This window comes from Marmota flaviventris, chromosome 8, assembly GCF_047511675.1.
Source record: "Marmota flaviventris isolate mMarFla1 chromosome 8, mMarFla1.hap1, whole genome shotgun sequence".
Lineage (NCBI taxonomy): Eukaryota > Metazoa > Chordata > Mammalia > Rodentia > Sciuridae > Marmota > Marmota flaviventris.
Genome location: NC_092505.1, coordinates 80906091 through 80923877, shown reverse-complemented (window position 1 = coordinate 80923877; position 17787 = coordinate 80906091). Strand labels below are relative to the sequence as shown.

The following is a 17787-nucleotide window of genomic DNA, read 5'->3' as shown; positions in this document are numbered from 1 at the left end:
ACTTAAATAAATCAGTAAAGATACTGCAGACATAAAAAAAATACTGTACGTTAAATCAACCTCATAGAATATTCAATAGATTACTTGAAATTCTAGCCAGAACAATGAGGCAAGAGAAGAAATTTAAAGGGGTGCAAATAGGAAGATAAGCAACCAGATTATTATTACATTATTATTACATTTCTATGTTTACAGAAGCCCAATTCTTGGTAGATAAATCACGGATCCAGACTAGATGTACATCAAGAGATAAATGGATAAAAAATGTGGTGTACATGGAGCTTTGTTTTCAGTCATAAATAATAAGATTATGTCTTTTGTTGGTAAATGGATGGAACCAAGGAACATCATGATAAGTGAAATAAGCAAGAATCAGAAAGTCAAAAGGCTTATGTTTTTCTCTTATATGTGGAAGCATGAGAGAAAAAAGGTTTAAAAAGTGATCTGATGCTAATGGAGGGGAAAATAGTATAATAGAGGAAGAACATCAGGTTAAGAGGAGAGGAAGGAAAGAGGATATACTGGGGAATTAAATCAACAAAATTATTATATTTACTTATAGAAATGTATCACAATGAACTCCATGTTTATGAATAATGAACCAGTAACATAAATTTTTAAAATGAAACAAAATGTATGCTTTGCTTATTCAGTAAAATTTATAATGTAATAATCAGCTATAGAAATACCAAAAATATTTGACAGTGTGACATTCACAATTGTCAAATTGAAGAATGGATTGTAAGTTTGTTACTAAACCAGCAAAAGATAGTATGTCAAACTTTACTGAAAAGACAGAGCATTTGAGACTTTGACAGTATTGAGTGAGTTTGGTTAAAATGTTCCTATTATGCATAAAATTCACTTTATAATGAATTTATTCTTTAATTCAAAGTTGTGTAGCATGTCTTGCTTACTTCTTTTGTAACTTTTACTTCCCCAAAAAATGTGACTAGCAGAAAGTAAAACCATTAGTTAAAACCATATTTATCAAGTCCCAGAAATCTACTTTCATTTTAACAGTTATTTATAATCTAAATACCATCATCAGTTGTCCTTTTAAAAATGTGATTCACTTCATTCCTGCCCTAGATTACAAAATATGCATGCTGCTCTGAACACTAATGCACCTTATAGTGACAATGCAGATTATGGATTATAATAGTGGTCAGCTTTAATTTTGGCTCTCTTACCATATGGCCTTGAACAGATTTCCTGGTTACCTAGTGCCACAAAAGAAACCATTCTCAAACCTAATTGCCTAAAATAACACCAGCCATTTATTTTGCTTACAAATCTATAAATTGACCAAAGTACAACAAGAGTAACTCATTTCTTCCCCATGGAGAATCTGCTTGGGTATTTGGTCTAGGAAACCTAGGGGACCACACTTCATATATATAGCTCACTCACCTGGCTGAAAATTAATGTTGGTGTCAACTGGGAACTCAGCCAGAGCTGCGAGCCCAGAAACTAAGTTCTTCTCCACATGGTCCTCTCCCTGACTGCTTGACCCTTATCCTGGAATGGTGGCCTGTTTTTCATAGTAAGCATCCCAAAGAATCACATAGGATGTCATATAGTCACTTCACTCTAGTCACACATATACCAGATTCAAGAGGAAGCAACAGAGATAGGTATTATTTCTTTGTGAAAAGAATGTCTCAGACACATTATCAGAAAAGCAGGTATATAGTTTAGATGATATTGTTGAGGCCATTTTTGGAAAGCACAGTCTGCCACAGTATAACACTTAAGATCTCTTGATCTTAAGTAGCAAAATGTTAGATACATTTCTGATCCCTTTTTTGTATTACATTTATTAAGTCCTCCCAAAAACCTATGAGTTGGGTTCTATCATTTATACCAGTGTCAGTCCACTTATTGTAGATTGGGTGTATTTCTGTTGTAGAGTCTGAGAAGGATAAGATTCAGGTGCCAGCAGACCTGTCTGTTCAGAGTATCCCTCCTAGTTGCATTAGCCATCTTCTCATTCTGTCCTCACGTGGAAGCGAGGAGTACCTTGATATTCTCCCTCCCTTCCTGTTGGGGATTTTGGCTTCAACATAGAGTTTTGAAGGGAAACACAAACATTCAGACCACAACACCTATTTTACAAATGAGAAAACTGATGCACAGAAAAATAAGTTCCTAGAAGTGAGAGTTAATAAAATATAGAAACAGAAATAAAAACCGTGTAATCTGTTCTCAAAGTCCACATTATTTTTCTTTGAAGTCAGTTTTTATAAGAGTAATTAAAACACTGTATACAAAGTTCTTATAGTAACAGCTTACCTAGATTTGCCAATATTTGTATGTATAATGTCCCTGTTTATTTATAAGTTAATGTGTTAAATAGTAATAAGAAGAAACAAACAGTGTATGGTTTCTAGGTTGGTATCCTCTTCTTTACCTAATCAATGTTTAAATCCTCAATGTTAGTCTGAAATCTATCTAGGTTCCATTTTTTTTTTTTTGGTTAATTTCTTTATTTTTTTATATGTTAAATAGAATCAGATTGACATAGATTCAGTTTAGGAGTAAGTTCAGGAGTTGGTACTTTCAGGGATTGCTTTCCCAACATGCTTTCTCTACTTGTTCTCCTGAATATTTCTGCTTTTCCATATTTCCTCTTTAAAATTCCTTGGCTAAAATACTGATGCTTCATTTACTTGATTGTGCACTTCTGCTACTAACTCCAAATCCAGGACCAAGGGAAACCAATACAGAGAGAAAAATAAATGTGATGGAGGTTGACTCAGCCCTCTTGTAACCACAGTTTCAGTGAACAGAGAAGGTATCCATCCTTTAGAATTTTGGCTCCCGTGGGTTTCTGTTATTGGCCATCACCACTACTCTGATTGATTTAGGGCTAGGCAGTAGCTAGGGAGAATAGAAAAAGGGGGAGTAGAGATTTTCACATTCTGAGCATTATAACTTCTGATTTCCACTCTGAAGCAAAATCAGCTTGTTTGTCCTGGATCTCTGTGACCTCAGTTTATTCAGGCTATGGTAAGGGGTATGTAAAGGAGAGTGGGGATGAAGGGAGAGAGGAACAGTAAACTCATCACCAGCTCAGCAGGACTTCAAAATTTCATCTTCAATATGTCTATGTGTAGTAACTTTTCAGAATCCTCAAATAGCTGATCAGTATATCATGCCTAGATTTTATAGTTAAATAGGAAAAAGAGAGTATAGTATGTGTGGCCCTAAACCAGAGCTTCTTTCTTTAATTCTTAATGATGAAAGTCATATATAACCTGCAGTATATTTCTGTAGGTCTAATAGCTTTTCTATTCAAGAGAAAGTTCACCTTAAACATTTGTTTTGTGGCAGCAACAGGAAACTGAAATTAATAATAGGATACTTATGTATACATTTTCTCATGTTATCTTTATAGTGCTCCACCCACCCATTCCAGGAAGGTTAGGTTGAATATTTTAATGCACAGTACACATGCTTATTATTTATGGACTCATATTTTGTGACTTTAAGATTTTCTTTCTATTGTTGTTTGTAGAATATTCTGAGAAAACAAAATATTTATGCTTGTTTACCCTCAAGTTTTGGAGATATTTTCTTTTTATCTTTCAATTCCTTAATGTGTTTTCTGTCTTTTCTACTTAACATGACAATGAAATCTAACTTCCACAATTGCACAGCAGCATCTAGGAAAACAACAAGAAACTGCCTTTGACTATTTGTTAAATTTCTTTCATGAATTCTGGTATAAAGTAATGCGGTTCACATATTTAACTGATAAGTCATTCAGGTTTATCGAAACTTATAGCCTATAGAATACCAATGTGGGAAAGGCGTTCAATTATATAAATATCAGTTCCTGCCACACAGGTGCAATTTAATATTTCATCAAATGGTAAGAACTGCACGGCCTGATATGCCAACTGGGATTTCTTATGGTCTTTTGTCTTCCAGGTCTCTGATAATGGGGATAGGAATAGGAAACTGCTAGCAATGTATAGCCTAGTCATTTGATTTTTAAAATAAAGTATGAATAAAACAAGTTTGTAAGAATATTTATTTGTTGCATATTATATATTTACCATTTCTAAAGTGCATAAAATTTATTCTTCTGGTATTCTTGCTACATTTATCAGTAGGTACAATGAAATATAAAATCAAATCATTTCACAAATACATTATACATAATTATTTGCTTATAATTTAATTATTCTGAATTGAATATACTCATTCCAAATTGCATGTGAAGAAATTAAGGTATAAGCTTATTTTCAATATGGTTGGTTGATCATATTCCTTTAGGATACTTCACTAATAAGACTAAAGGAATACAGAAGATTTACTCTAGTAAGTATAAAGCAAGGGGTAAAGGAAAGGAACAACACACCAGGAGAGGAAGGTCTGTCTGTCAATATAAGTTCAGAAGATGAAAATCAAATGGAGAAATGATACTTAGCAGTGGAACTTAGTATGACTAAATGCATTCATTTTTTAATTTGTTCTAATTAGTTATACTAGAAATGCCACTTTCACTTTGAGCTAGCTTTTCTTTGGGAATATAATGTGGTGTGGAATCAGTCTATCTAACCATATGTCTGTGTTCATCTACAATAGATACTGCCAATTATCCAAGTAGTTGTACCAACTTAAACTTCCACAGCTATATGAGAGTTCATGTTGATCCATACCCTCACCAACTGTTGTTATCCTATTTTTCTTTCACCTTGGACATTCTCGTTGATGGTCGTAGTATTGCAATGTACTTCAAAATAAGTTTTTAGATTTTGTCTTTGGGAAACTAAGTGTAGTAGATAGGAGAAAGACTGACTTATGGAAGAAAAAGAGACTTAGAAGAATAATAATTTAGACTAACTCAGTTATCTGATTTTTTGTCACCAGAATGGACTAATATACAACACCTGAAAGAAACACCTGAAAGAAAGCCAATGCAAAACTATATGAAAAAGTCACTTTAAGATGTGAGATATCAAATAGCTGAAAGAAGATTAAAAAAAATGGAGAGTTCCAGAATTGTTTCACTTTACTATCTTGAGAAGATTTTCAGGATGTAGCACAGGGAGGGAGGACCCTGACAAACACTGGTAGGTTCTCTCCTTGTATTGTGGATTGAGAGAACAGATCTGATACTCTAAGAAGAAAAGGAAGGAACCTAGATTTCACAATATGGAGTATCGAGATAACACAATGCTGTTCTGAAAGTGAGTTTCAGAGAGCTGCTGGGTTCTCTGTGTATTCACCCAAATTTTGCTAATGAACACACCAACAAAGGAGATAAAAGTGATCATAAAATGTATGCAAGGATCCTAAAAGAAGGCAGAAAGAGGCAAATGGAATACTAAACAAATGGGACAATTGGAAAAGGGATAACAAGATAGATTTAATGCATACCTGGGTCAGTAATCGCACTAAGTACAAAGATTCCAATTAAAGGACAGAGATTAACAGATTGGATTAAAAACAAATATAGAAAAACCTCAGACCCAGGTATATGCTACCTACATGAAACTTACTTTTAATCTGAAAATATAAATAGGTAAAAGTAAAGGGAATCAAGGAAACAGATGGTACTGGGAAAGCTGGGAATCATATGCAGCAAAATGAAATTAAACCTCTGTCTCTCACCATACACAAAACTCAAAGTGGACCAAGGACCTAGCAATTAGACCAGAGACTATACACCTACCTAATAGAAGAAAAAGTAGGCCAAAATCTTCATCACATTGGGTTAGGCCCCAGCTTCCTTAACAAGACTCCTAAAGCACCAGAAACAAAATCAATGAATGGGATGAATTCAAACTAAAAAGCTTCTTCTCAGAAAAAAAAAAAATGAGATGAAGAGAGAGCCTAAGGTTTGGGAGCAAATTTTTACCACATGCACATCAGATAGAGAACTAATCTCCAGGATATATAAAGAACTCAAAAAACTTAATACCAAAAAAAAAAATAATAAAAATTAAAAAAAATAAAATAAAAAAACCAAACAACCCAATCAAATGGGCTAAGGAACCAAACAGACACTTCTCAGAAAAAGATATACAAGTGATTAACAAATATATGAAAATGTTTTCAACATCTTTAGTTATTAGAGAAATGCAAATAAAAACTAAGATTTCATCTCATACCAGTCAGAATGGCAGTTATCAAGAAAAAGTATTAGAGAGGTTGTGGGGAAAGTTACACTCATACTTTGCTGGTGTGACTGCAAATTTGTGCAACTATTTTGGAAAGCAGTGTGGATATTCCTCAGAAAACTTGGAATGGAACCATCATTTGACTCAGCTATCCTACTCCTCGGTCTATACACAAAGGATTTAAAATAAGCATAGTAAGTGACATAGCCACACCAATGTTTATAGCCCATCAATAGATGAATGGATAAAGAAACAGTGGTATATATACACAATGGAATATTACTCAGTGTTAAAAGAATAAAAATATGGCATTTGCAGGTAAATGGATGGAGTTGGAGAATATTATGCTAAGCCAAATAAGCCAATTCTAAAAAATTAAAGGCTGGATATTTTCTCTTATTAGTGGATGCTGATCTATGATTGGAGGTTGGGCATGGGATGAATGGAGGAACTTTATATTGGGCAGAGGAGAGGTTATGGGGGTAGGAAAGATGGTGGAATGAGATAGACATCATTACCCTAGGTATACGTCTGATTGTATGAATGCTGCATCTCTACACCACGTTTGTCTATGACGAATTGAAATGCATTCTGCTGTCATATACAATTAAGTAGGACAAATAAATAAAATAAATAATAATTTTTTAAAATATAAAACAAAATATAAAATAGTAAAAAAAAAAAATAGAAAAACCTCAGACTCAGGAGTGTACTACCTACATGGAACTTACTTTTAATCTGAAAATATAAATAGGTAAAAGTTAAGGGAATCAAGGAAACCTGGAATTGTTGGATTATTGATTATGGTAATGTTTCACAGTTGTGTACACACGTCAACATTTACCAAATTGTACACTTTATAGTTTTTGAATAAAATTATATCTAAATAAAGCTGTTAAATATTATGACATTGTAACTCAGTGATAAAATGCTTGCTTGGCATGGTGAGGCACTGGGTTCAATTCTCAGCACTGCATATAAATAAATAAACACAACAAAGGCCCATCAATGACTAAAAAAAAATCTTTAAAAAAGTATGGTAAGTATGAGAAGTGGCAAGACTAAAATTTTCAGGAGTGGAAGGTTAGTTTAGAAAAATAGATGTGAGTCTAACTTTGAAGAAATTTAAACATTAGAATTTAGACTCTATTCTAGAGACCAAGTATTGGTATTTTTTTTATAAAGTAGTATATAGCATATACTTTAGGCTATGTATATCAAGAGCCAAAAATCAAATTTATCTCGAAATTATACATATTTGCTGTACAAAATTGGGTACTGAGTCACATTTAGCCAAATAACAATGATTTGCAATTCCTGCTTTAGAAAATAGAGCAAAATGGTCCTTCTTCATATTTAGAAATGTAACCTGTGTTAACTGTGGAGTGGACTTGAACAGGGAAAAAATAGAGACAGGTAGACCTTAGATGAATGTAGTAGTCCTAGAGATGTGGATTTAAATTATAGATTCATATTACTGTGGAGAGAAGCTATAATAACTAGAATCATTGTAGGCAATGAAGGACTGAGCTGAGTATATATGTATAGCTTTTTCCAAAAGAAGCAAAAAACTGCCACATCAGGTAACTTTTAACTTTCCAATAGTATTCTGTACACTACTGACACATGTTGGGAATTTTTCTTATCTTGGTTGCAAGCAATCAACCAAGAAGTGCTTTGTAAATTTTGCTCTCTGGAAGCAGAAGCTTACATACCTTATAAACAGAAACAAGGGAGTAACAGAAAGAATAAAGGGTATATAAAAGTGCAGTGAAAATTTTTCAGAACATAAAGTACTGATATCCCATTTTTAGCAAAAATACAATCAAAACCAAACCAAATGGATACACAGAATGCTCATTCCAAATAAAGTTCTTGTGATCTCACAGTGTTAGTAAATTCAGCATTTATTCATTTCACTCATTCAATTTTTCAAGCATTTATAAAAACTAAATATATACTTGCAATCTGCTATGTATTGTAAATACTGGAATGGTAATGCCCATTTCTGCTTTGTGGCAGTCACAGGAACTTAAGGTTACAGATACAATAAAACAGTTATGATCTATTATGGTATGAGCTGATGAGGTTTAGGTTATATACTATTAATGTATGTTATATAAAGAAAATATAAATGCCTATGAGAATGGTATTTTAAGATTTTGTCAGCAGAATTATTTTGTGTGTATACATATATGTATATGTGTGCAGTAGCAAGAAAATCCAAATACACATAGATAATAATTTGAAATGGAAATCTGATTTTTAAATAGCTAGGTCACCTTGCAATATTTATCCTTTTTCTGTCATAGTAAAATCACTTTCAAGATACTAACTACTTTTATCTCTTACTTATTATGCAGTGATTCAGCAAGGAAAAAATTATAAATTTATAGTTAAGATAATGGTACCATGATCACAGTGTGCACTGAATACACATGTATGATTCTCTACAGAAATTTATTTAACAGAGTAATCATACACTGTCCAATTCAATTAAATAATTATATATTGAGCACCTACTATATGACGTGCACTAAGCAGTATGCCAACCTGTTCTCCCAGAGCTTATAGCCATCCAATAAGTATTTGCCAAAGAATAACTAATATGGATGGAAATGGCTGAGATTTATTGAGAAACTAAATTTTTCTAGGAAGTTAAGTATAGATTTGTTAAAGAAGTGAGACCTAACTCCTGACCTGGAGTTAGCAAAACAGGTGGGTCAAAAGATGGTGATAGAGAAGAGGTTTTTCAACAGAAGAAAAGGCTCAAAGCAGAAGAAAGAGCATGGTGAATTTATGGAAATTAAGGGAGCCCCTCAGCAACTCATTCATTTATTGCCCAATACTCATAGAGGGCTTTGAATGCCTGGCACTCTTCTAAGCCCTGGAGAAGCACTTCAGTAAATAAAACAGACACAAATCTCTGTTTAATAGAGCTCACATCCTCATGAGGAATGGTTTCTAAAATTAAATATGTCATGTGTCAGGTATTGCTAAGTCATTTGGAAGCAAGAAAAACAAGCGAAGGGTAATATGGAATATTGTGGTATGGTGTAGCAGGAGTTGCAGTTTAAAAAGGGGATCATGCAAGGAAGCTTCACTGATACTATGTTGTTTAAAAAGAAGACCGGATATAAGGAGGGAGCAAGCCTTAAGCATAGTTGGATAAGAGCAATTGGTAAAAGCAAGCTTTCTAATATGCTCTCTGTGACAGAAACAAGCTTTTCTCTAAGCACAGAAGAAAATTCTAAGAGGAAATAGCATATTAGCTTAAAGCCTTTCATATAAGATTTATATGTTTAAAATGTTGTATTAGTTATCACAAATAAATTAATAAAATTTTTGTTGGCATAAAAATTAAGCTAAGAGCATACTACTTTATATAATAAACAGTGTTTATAGCTAAAATTTGAAGAGCTGACAAAAGAAGGAAATATTTCTTATCTATCTTTAAAATAATATTTAAGTGATATTAAAAATAACATTGGAATGCTCTGAATTCAAGCTCTCCATTTAGATATACATATCTCTTTAAATTGGTTTATTAGATTTTTAATATTGTAATAGCTTAAAGATATTATTTAAGTTTCTCAAGAGGTTCCAATTTTGAAATTATTTGGAAATTAATAAAAACCCAAACATTTGGAATGGTAAGTTGCATAATTAAGTAGAGAATATTTATTTAATGAAAAAATATAAATATGTATGTTTTATTGAAACTTTTATGTTTTCTTAATAATCCTTTATAATAAATTCAAACTTAGAAATTGCAGGCTTTTAAGGAAATTTTAATTATCAAAATGTGAGCAAGATTATTATTATTTATATACTCTGAATTTCCACAGGTTTAGTGAAATATTTTGGTGACATAGTCCTTTTTCTTATTAACTTTTTAGCACTACCTTGTCATCAAGTTAGAGAAGAGACTGATGTTGGTGTTCATCTGCCACCACTGCTTATTGATACTAATACTGAATAACTTCTTACTACTATGTAAAATTAATAATTTATAATTATCTTAAATTAATAGATCATTAAAAATATTTTATAAAAAGTTAACAAACTATCAAAAATAACATAGTTCTACCATACAAAAACGAAAAAAATTAATGTGTATTTTTTTAGTTGTAGGTGGATACAATACCTTTAATTTATTTTTATGTGGTGCTGAAAGTTGAACCCAGTGCCTCACACATGCCAGGCAAGTGCTCTACCTGATTCACAGCCCCAGCCACCAGAAAAGAAAATTTAACCACTAACAGAGGTGTTAAAGACACATCAAGCCAAACTGGGGCTTTGTCCTTGCATACTTAGAAGGAATGAGGGGGAATGAAAATCTAAGTACACTTGAACCATATGATTTAGTTATTTAATGCCATTTCCCAAACTCTACAAAATCATCTTTTTTACTGCCAATAATGGGTTTCTTCTCACTTAGGTAAGCACTGATGTTTTGCGTGTATGTGTATGTTTATATGTAAGGCTGAATCAATACATGCCTTAGGTACACTTTTAAAAATTAGCAAGCAACCTCAGCTAAAATATGTCATGATTGTGATAGTAATATTGAATAGCTAATTACACATATTAGTAACATATATATTGACCTTTCTGTGTATATATGATGCTGAACTCTGATGTCTAAAATATGTATAAATTAAAGTATGTTGTACAGAAGAACTCTAGCATAATAACTAAAAAGAAATTGTTTCTTCTGCTTTTACAGCTTGCAGACCAGGATTCTATAAAGCCTTTGCTGGTAATACAAAGTGTTCTAAATGCCCTCCGCATAGTTTAACCTACATGGAAGCAACATCTGTTTGTCAGTGTGAAAAGGGTTACTTCCGAGCTGTAAAAGATCCACCTTCTATGGCATGTACCAGTAAGTCTCTACATTTTGGATTTGCACATCCTGTTTCCAACCCTTTGGATTTCTTTATCTGAAATTTAAAAAAAAAAATAAGTGAATGTACAAAATCCTGTATCATCAATGCCATTTGTCTTTGATAATAGTCAAGGAAAAAGCTGTCCTTTTCAGCATGGTTGTTTTCAAACACTTGTAAAGAAAGTGTTTACTCCTCAAAATTTATACTGATCCTCAATATACAAATACCAGAATTGGCATGAGGCTCTGCAGATCTTCCCTAACCAAAAATCTGTCTTTAAGAAATTTTAGTAGTTAAAGACTACATGAGAAATTATAAATAAAACCTCTGTTCTTTGCTTTGACCTTTTTAAGGCACACCAGTGTGGGAATATGAAGTTTTTTGTGTGAGGGAGAATCCAGATGAAACTTTAAAAATCTTTGTAATTATTATGCAGAAAAGCTCTTTTCCGTGCAATTTTCTTTAAAAGAATGTACTTTTAAGTTTGTCCACATTTACCTTCACACTTCCTCTTCAGTTTTTTGGTTAGAGACAATAGAATATTAAATCTAAATGTGAGATCATTTTAATGCTTGTTTCTGAAATTTAAAATTATTTGTTGACTTCTCATATTCAAGTATGTGGAATATTTGAGCATTAATTTATAAACTAGAAATGGATGTATTAATGAATTTCTAGGTGAGGCAAAAGGAAAATGTAACCCCTTAGTTATAAAAAACTTATTAAAATCATAAACAAGATATTTTAGTGAAACTTGGCTTTCATAATGATAAATTTATACCAAAATGTTGCTTCTTTTATGTAATTCCACAGGAGCAAAAATAGATTGAGAATCATGTAATGTCACATTTTCTTTAGAGACAATGATGGAGATGGTCCATTTTTGAACTTGACTAATGCCATTTATAGATTTGTCTGCATTACTGTAGATTTCATTGCAAAATGTTTTTGCAGCCAGGCACAGTGATGCATGCCTGTGATCCCAGCAGCTTAGGAGGCTGAGGTAGGAGGATTGCAAGGTCAAAGCCAGCCTCAGCAATAGCAAGGCACTAAGCAACCCAGTGAGGCCTTGTCTCTAAAAACATATAAAGTAGGGCTGGGTATGTGGCTCAGTGGCTGCATACCCCTGAGTTCAATCCCCAGTACCCGCTGCCCAAAAAGTTTTTGCAGATATATTTAATAAAAATTCAACACATTCATTAGCAATAATTTTTACTTTCTGATTGTAAATACTGAAAGACTTGTTTCTTCAGAAAATTACAATCTGAAAAATAACTACTTAGATTTTTTTTCCAGAGAAGATTTTAAATTTATAAGAAAGAAAATAAAGATTCTGAATATTGTTGGTTCTCATTTAATTGTGAAGATAGTTTTTAACAGAAAAACATTTTATTAGTAAAGATGTGTAATCCCTCTTTTATATTTACTGCATATTATTATATTATACTGTGGACAACACACTCCAGCTTAGCTAAAAGGAACTATTTCAAACAGCTGTATTCCTGTGAGATGAGCATCCCTCAAAACCTATGTAGGACACTGAGCAAAGTCTCCTGAGTGACAGAGGAGAATCTTCTCTATTTATTTATTTATTGGCCATAAATTGAGGGCATCAATTGGTTGCCATTCATAGAATCCTTCCAAGGTATAGTAGAGTAGGTAGCCGGGAAGGCTATCGTGTGGAGAGACTAGCTAAGGATATAAATATAGGATCAAACAATGTACATGAATCTGGAAAGTTATTCAATTCGTTGTTGAATCATATAGTTGTATTTATCAGCTTATCATTTCTTTATTTCCCTTTTTAATGCTTGATAGTATAAATTACAGTTTAAAAATGCTAGCCTGCCTTTGTCAGACTAAGAGGAAGCAGAGAAATTAATGATTCTGTCATCTTTGGGCAGAGTTTTAGATAGGGAACAGTGTGCCATTTTTGCTATTGGGGAGAGAAAAACAATTTTCTTGCTCGCTCACTCTCTCTCTCTCTCTCTCTCTCTCTCTCTCTCTCTCTCTCTCTCACAGGGATTTCAGCAATGACAGACCCCTGTAACATAAGATAGATTAACAAGAGAAAAGCAAAGGTTGAACAAGTGGAATTGATTCAGGCTAAAATGCCGTTTTTAACTGAAACAAGAATGCAGGGTATTCGAAGGGGTCAATATGGGGCAGGTGCTCAGAAAAGCATCAGAAGCCAAGTCTGTAGTGTAGGTTTAGGTCACAGCTTTCCTTAGGGTAAGAGTGTCTGATGGTTTAGTCATCCTTATCTTCCCCAAAAGATAGACACCCTTATAAAAGGAGGTTTTCCATATGAATGTACATTTTCCTTAGGAAAGAGTAACTCTGTTTTCAAAGCTTTTCCTATACCTGCAATTTCTCAAAATAATCAGCTCAAAGCCAAACAAAAAAAATTTATGCCAAAGAGGCATATTTTGGAGTGGCATATGCTGCCTCCTAAATTGTCATCAGGGATCAAGATAAAGAACCTCCAAAGAAAGGTGAAATGTGGAATCTTAATCAGGTTTCCCTAGTTCAGCCATAGAAAAATCTCTTCTCAAGCCTCTTCTGTTATTTCCTTGAGGACTTCCTTCACTTGTTTAGCAAAGATTTAGCATAGTGTATATAGCAAGTGCACTTCCTTTCACAGCTAGGTTATCTGAGAGTGAATCTTGGTACTTATTAGGTAGGAAAAGTTGGGTGAATTACTTAGTCTCTCTTAATCTCAGTTGCACTCTAGATAGTGATAACAATATATACCTTTTACTGCTGTCGTGATTATTAAGTTATTTGAAAAGTACTTAAAAATGATACTTTGCATGTAGCAGATTCTACATACACATAAATGTTTGTTAAAGTAAGTTGTTATTTGATGACTTATTTTGAAAAGTTTCTAATAAAGTATTTAATAGTTGAATACTAATTTATGTTGAGACTATTATGCTGGGCTCACAGCTTCCATAATTTCTATTCCTCCCATCTAAAAAAAAGGAACATACTCAATTTTTAAGCCCATTCACAAGATATATTAAGCTCTATGTCTTTAAGCCTATCTGGAACCATTAATGTTTTCTGATTTATACTCTGACTAATACTGAGACACCTACAATATATGTAGAATAAGCAAGGACCATGAACTCCAAAACACATCATATCTCCTAAAAATTAAATGATTAGATTGTGAAGAAGAAAATTAAAAAAAAAACACATTAGGAGGTCATTGTGTTATAAGGCTGGGGCCTGCTCTGCAGAGTGGGGGCAATCACTCTTGTCCTTGCTGATTCTCATGACTCCACAGAAAAGAATTTGAGTGAAACACAGAATAGTAGGCAAAAGTTTAATAGACTAAGATGTGAGTGTAGCTTACAGCATAGGAACTATATAGACCACCTAAAGAGAGGATTATATGGTGCTCACAATTTTGGAATTTTTAAGAAAACCGAGTTCCCTGCTTTATCTAATTTTTCATCTTCTTAATTGGTTTATTCTATACTTTGAATAGGACCATCAAGCTTTCTTTGTGAAGGTCTTGATGTTTTGGCTATTGGGATGATTTGAGTATTGTGACATAGTTCTAATAAGGTTGGGTCCTGGAAACTTGGCTACAAGAGATATTGATGACATGATCGCTTGGTCTGGAAACTGGGAAACTGCAGTTTTTCTTAATTAAGGTTGGGGGAGGTTTTGATATACCAGGTGCCATCTTCCAGGTACTTGTCTGTAAGTTAAGTCTCCTGTGGTTTTCAGTTGTCCTTCATTGGCCTTTCCCCTATCCACCTGTTCATGGCTAACTACCCTACCCAACAATTGAACAACTGGACTTAAGATGTCCACAGTAAATACAGCAAGATGTAGAACTTTTGAGTCTGAGAATCCAACAAGGTATCGAATATTCCTGTTTTTCATTAAATACAAACAATAGCCAAATTTTAATAGATACAAATTCCATTAACTTCCAGATCCTCTGTCTCTATAGCACTTAAAACATTGCTTTCAGAGAACCTTGTAGACGTTTAAAAGTAAACATTTCTCCCTTAGTACTGGGGCAGGGAGAAAGGTAACTAAGATTTTTGAATGTATGGTTACTATATTTTTTTAATTAAAGATGGAAATATTGGAAATGGATGATATTTAGCCAATAAATGGCCTAGCAGGAAAAGATTTCACACATAGGTGGTAAACCCCAGGGCCACAATGGCCCTAATATTTTCCAATTCCAGAGAAATAAGTTGGAGGATTAAATGGAGAGGATTTGGACATTTTATTACCCATGTGCACTTCAGCAGTGGTGAGAGTAGAGGGCAAGATAAAATGGAAAGTCACAGGGCCCAGGATGTAGCTTTGTGGCAGAGTGCTTCCCTATCATGCACAAAGCCCTGGATTCAATCCCCAGTGTCAAACTTCTCTTTGCCTCCCCCTGCCTAATGGCTTTTCTAAGAATCTCTTCTCAACAGTGATTTCACAGAATATTAATAAATGAAAAGAAAAAGAAAAGGAAAGCCACACTGCTCCCACAAGCAAGGGGAATATTCAGGATAGATTACATGCCTACAGTGCAGATAGATTTCAGATGTTTTGTGAGTACATTTCTTTAAGATTGGAGACAAGGGAAGTGCCCATTGACCCTCTCTATTTTCTTCTTTACTATATTCTCATTATCTCACTTCCAATACCAAAAAAAAAAAAAAATTTCCTAGGCACTGACTAGTGTTTACCCCAATGATAGGTATAGTGAGTGAACATATAATGGATATGACTTTAAAAAACCCTAAAATCCCTGTTTCCCAACGTCTCCCTAAAAAAACAATAACCCCAAATTTTCTGGTACAACAGGGCATGTGATTTCACGATTAAGACTTTTATTATCTCTTTGGTTTTGTAAATCTGAGACATATATGTGATTTATCAACATAATGCATTTTATGTATTTCAAATGACTGCAATCTGAAGACTAAATGTCTTGTTCATGTCTAATCTCTCAGATTGTGGGAGTGAGCTGCTCTTTCAACCTTCTGTCGACCTGGCTGTTATTACTTATTTCTTGTCTTAAGTTTTTGTTTCTACTAACTCCTTCCTTGCAACATACAATGCACAAATTTCTATCATTAAATATGCTTCTTGTTTGGTTTTTCTTTCCTCTAAAACAAACACTTTGGAAAAGCAGTCACTTTAGTGCTTTCTTTTTGCTTTTAATATTCTCTTAAGTTATTGCATCTAGACTTTTACTGCTCACTCTACTGCAGCTGGATTTTTATTCCTGCCATTATAAACATCTAAGAAGATCACCAATGATGTTCATTGCCATTTTGTATCAGAAACTCTTTTTCACCATTATTCATGACATTTAACTCTGCTAAACACTCTTTTCATGGAAAATGTGTCTTCTCTTTTACTCTAAAACATTGCAACTCCATTTCACCCTCCTAGTTTTATGAGCATTTTTTCTGTTGCCTTTGATGGTTTCTCTTCTTTTGCTCACTTGTTAAATATTGAATCTCCTATTGTTCCCTTCTTTACATTCTTGACACATGTTCTCTTTCTCTCCCATAGTTTCAAATCCATCCATAGATTAGTGATGCTCATATTTTTGTCTACATCCTAGAGAGGTCTCCTGAAATCCAAAGTCTTCTTATTAACTGATTATGGGATCTGATGACCTTGATGTCTGTGGAAGCCATCCCACCCCTCTGAATTTGTATCACTTCATACTCCCTTTGTTTATTAAACCACTAAACTTCAAAGACACTGAGCTTATTTTCCTTTTTGAAAGTGGTTTCTTCTACTTGAATGCGTTCTATATAATATTTCTTATGAGTGTTTTCTTTAGCTATTCAGGATCACATATCAGCTCTTAACATGGGCACTTTTTGACCACCCATTCAAAAATAGAATCCATTCTACTTATACTTTTTTTGTCATTGTGTCTTATGATATGTGGATTATATAATTCTTTGAAAAGCACCTGGTTTATTTATAAATTTGCTTCCTTGTTTATTGTCATTCTTCCCACACTTGATGACAAAGATCTTGGGCTCAGAGATGTTCTTTCTAAACTGCATCTTCTCTACTCAGAATAACAACTGGCATATAGGAGGCACTAAATATTTGATGATAAAACTAATAACTTCAAGCTTAACCTGCCAAAGCCAGTTTCATTGCTTTCTACCTTGACTTGCTCATCTACCCTGGCTCTTTTTTCCTTATCCCAATGAATCCTCCTTTGGTCATGCTTCCAAGCATAAACATTTCCCCTGCTCCTTCTCCTGACATGTTCTATCATTTCTCCTTTTTAGCATATCATCTCTCCATTCCTTCACATCAGTTTCTAGCTAATGAATTAGTCAAATTCTTTGATTCTCTATTGGGTTAATTTAATCTACTGGCAAGTATCCTTCTAACTCTCCCAAATAATTTTCCATATAATTACTTACTACTATATTTAAAACAAAAACAAAGAACAACTCGAAAACTTGATCATATTCCCATTTCTAAATAAAGACTGCCCAAACCCCAATGCTCTTTGCCCAAATTGTACTTCAATTAAAAAAAAATATATACAAGGTCAAGGCTCAGTCTGCCTCCACCTCTCCTTTAACTACATAAGCATTTCTGAAACAGTCCTTATGTGCACTTTCACCAACAGCATGCTTGTAGATTCGAACCCATTTCTTTTTTAAAAAAATACTTCATTATATTCCATTCGCATGAACTAAAAGATATGCAGAGGAAATTAGGAATAAGAAATTTAAACTAAAATATGGAATGTCTTC

The 17787-nt window shown here is 33.5% G+C and overlaps 1 protein-coding gene across 1 annotated transcript in view; it reads left to right on the top strand.

Moving 5' to 3' along the window:
• Epha6 (EPH receptor A6) overlaps positions 1–17787 on the top strand; it is an 808736-nt gene that overhangs the window by 321094 nt on the left and 469855 nt on the right. The window contains exon 4 of the mRNA XM_027943203.3: positions 10864–11019. Within this exon, the coding sequence (XP_027799004.2) occupies positions 10864–11019 (156 nt within the window). The remainder of the gene's footprint in view (positions 1–10863; positions 11020–17787) is intronic.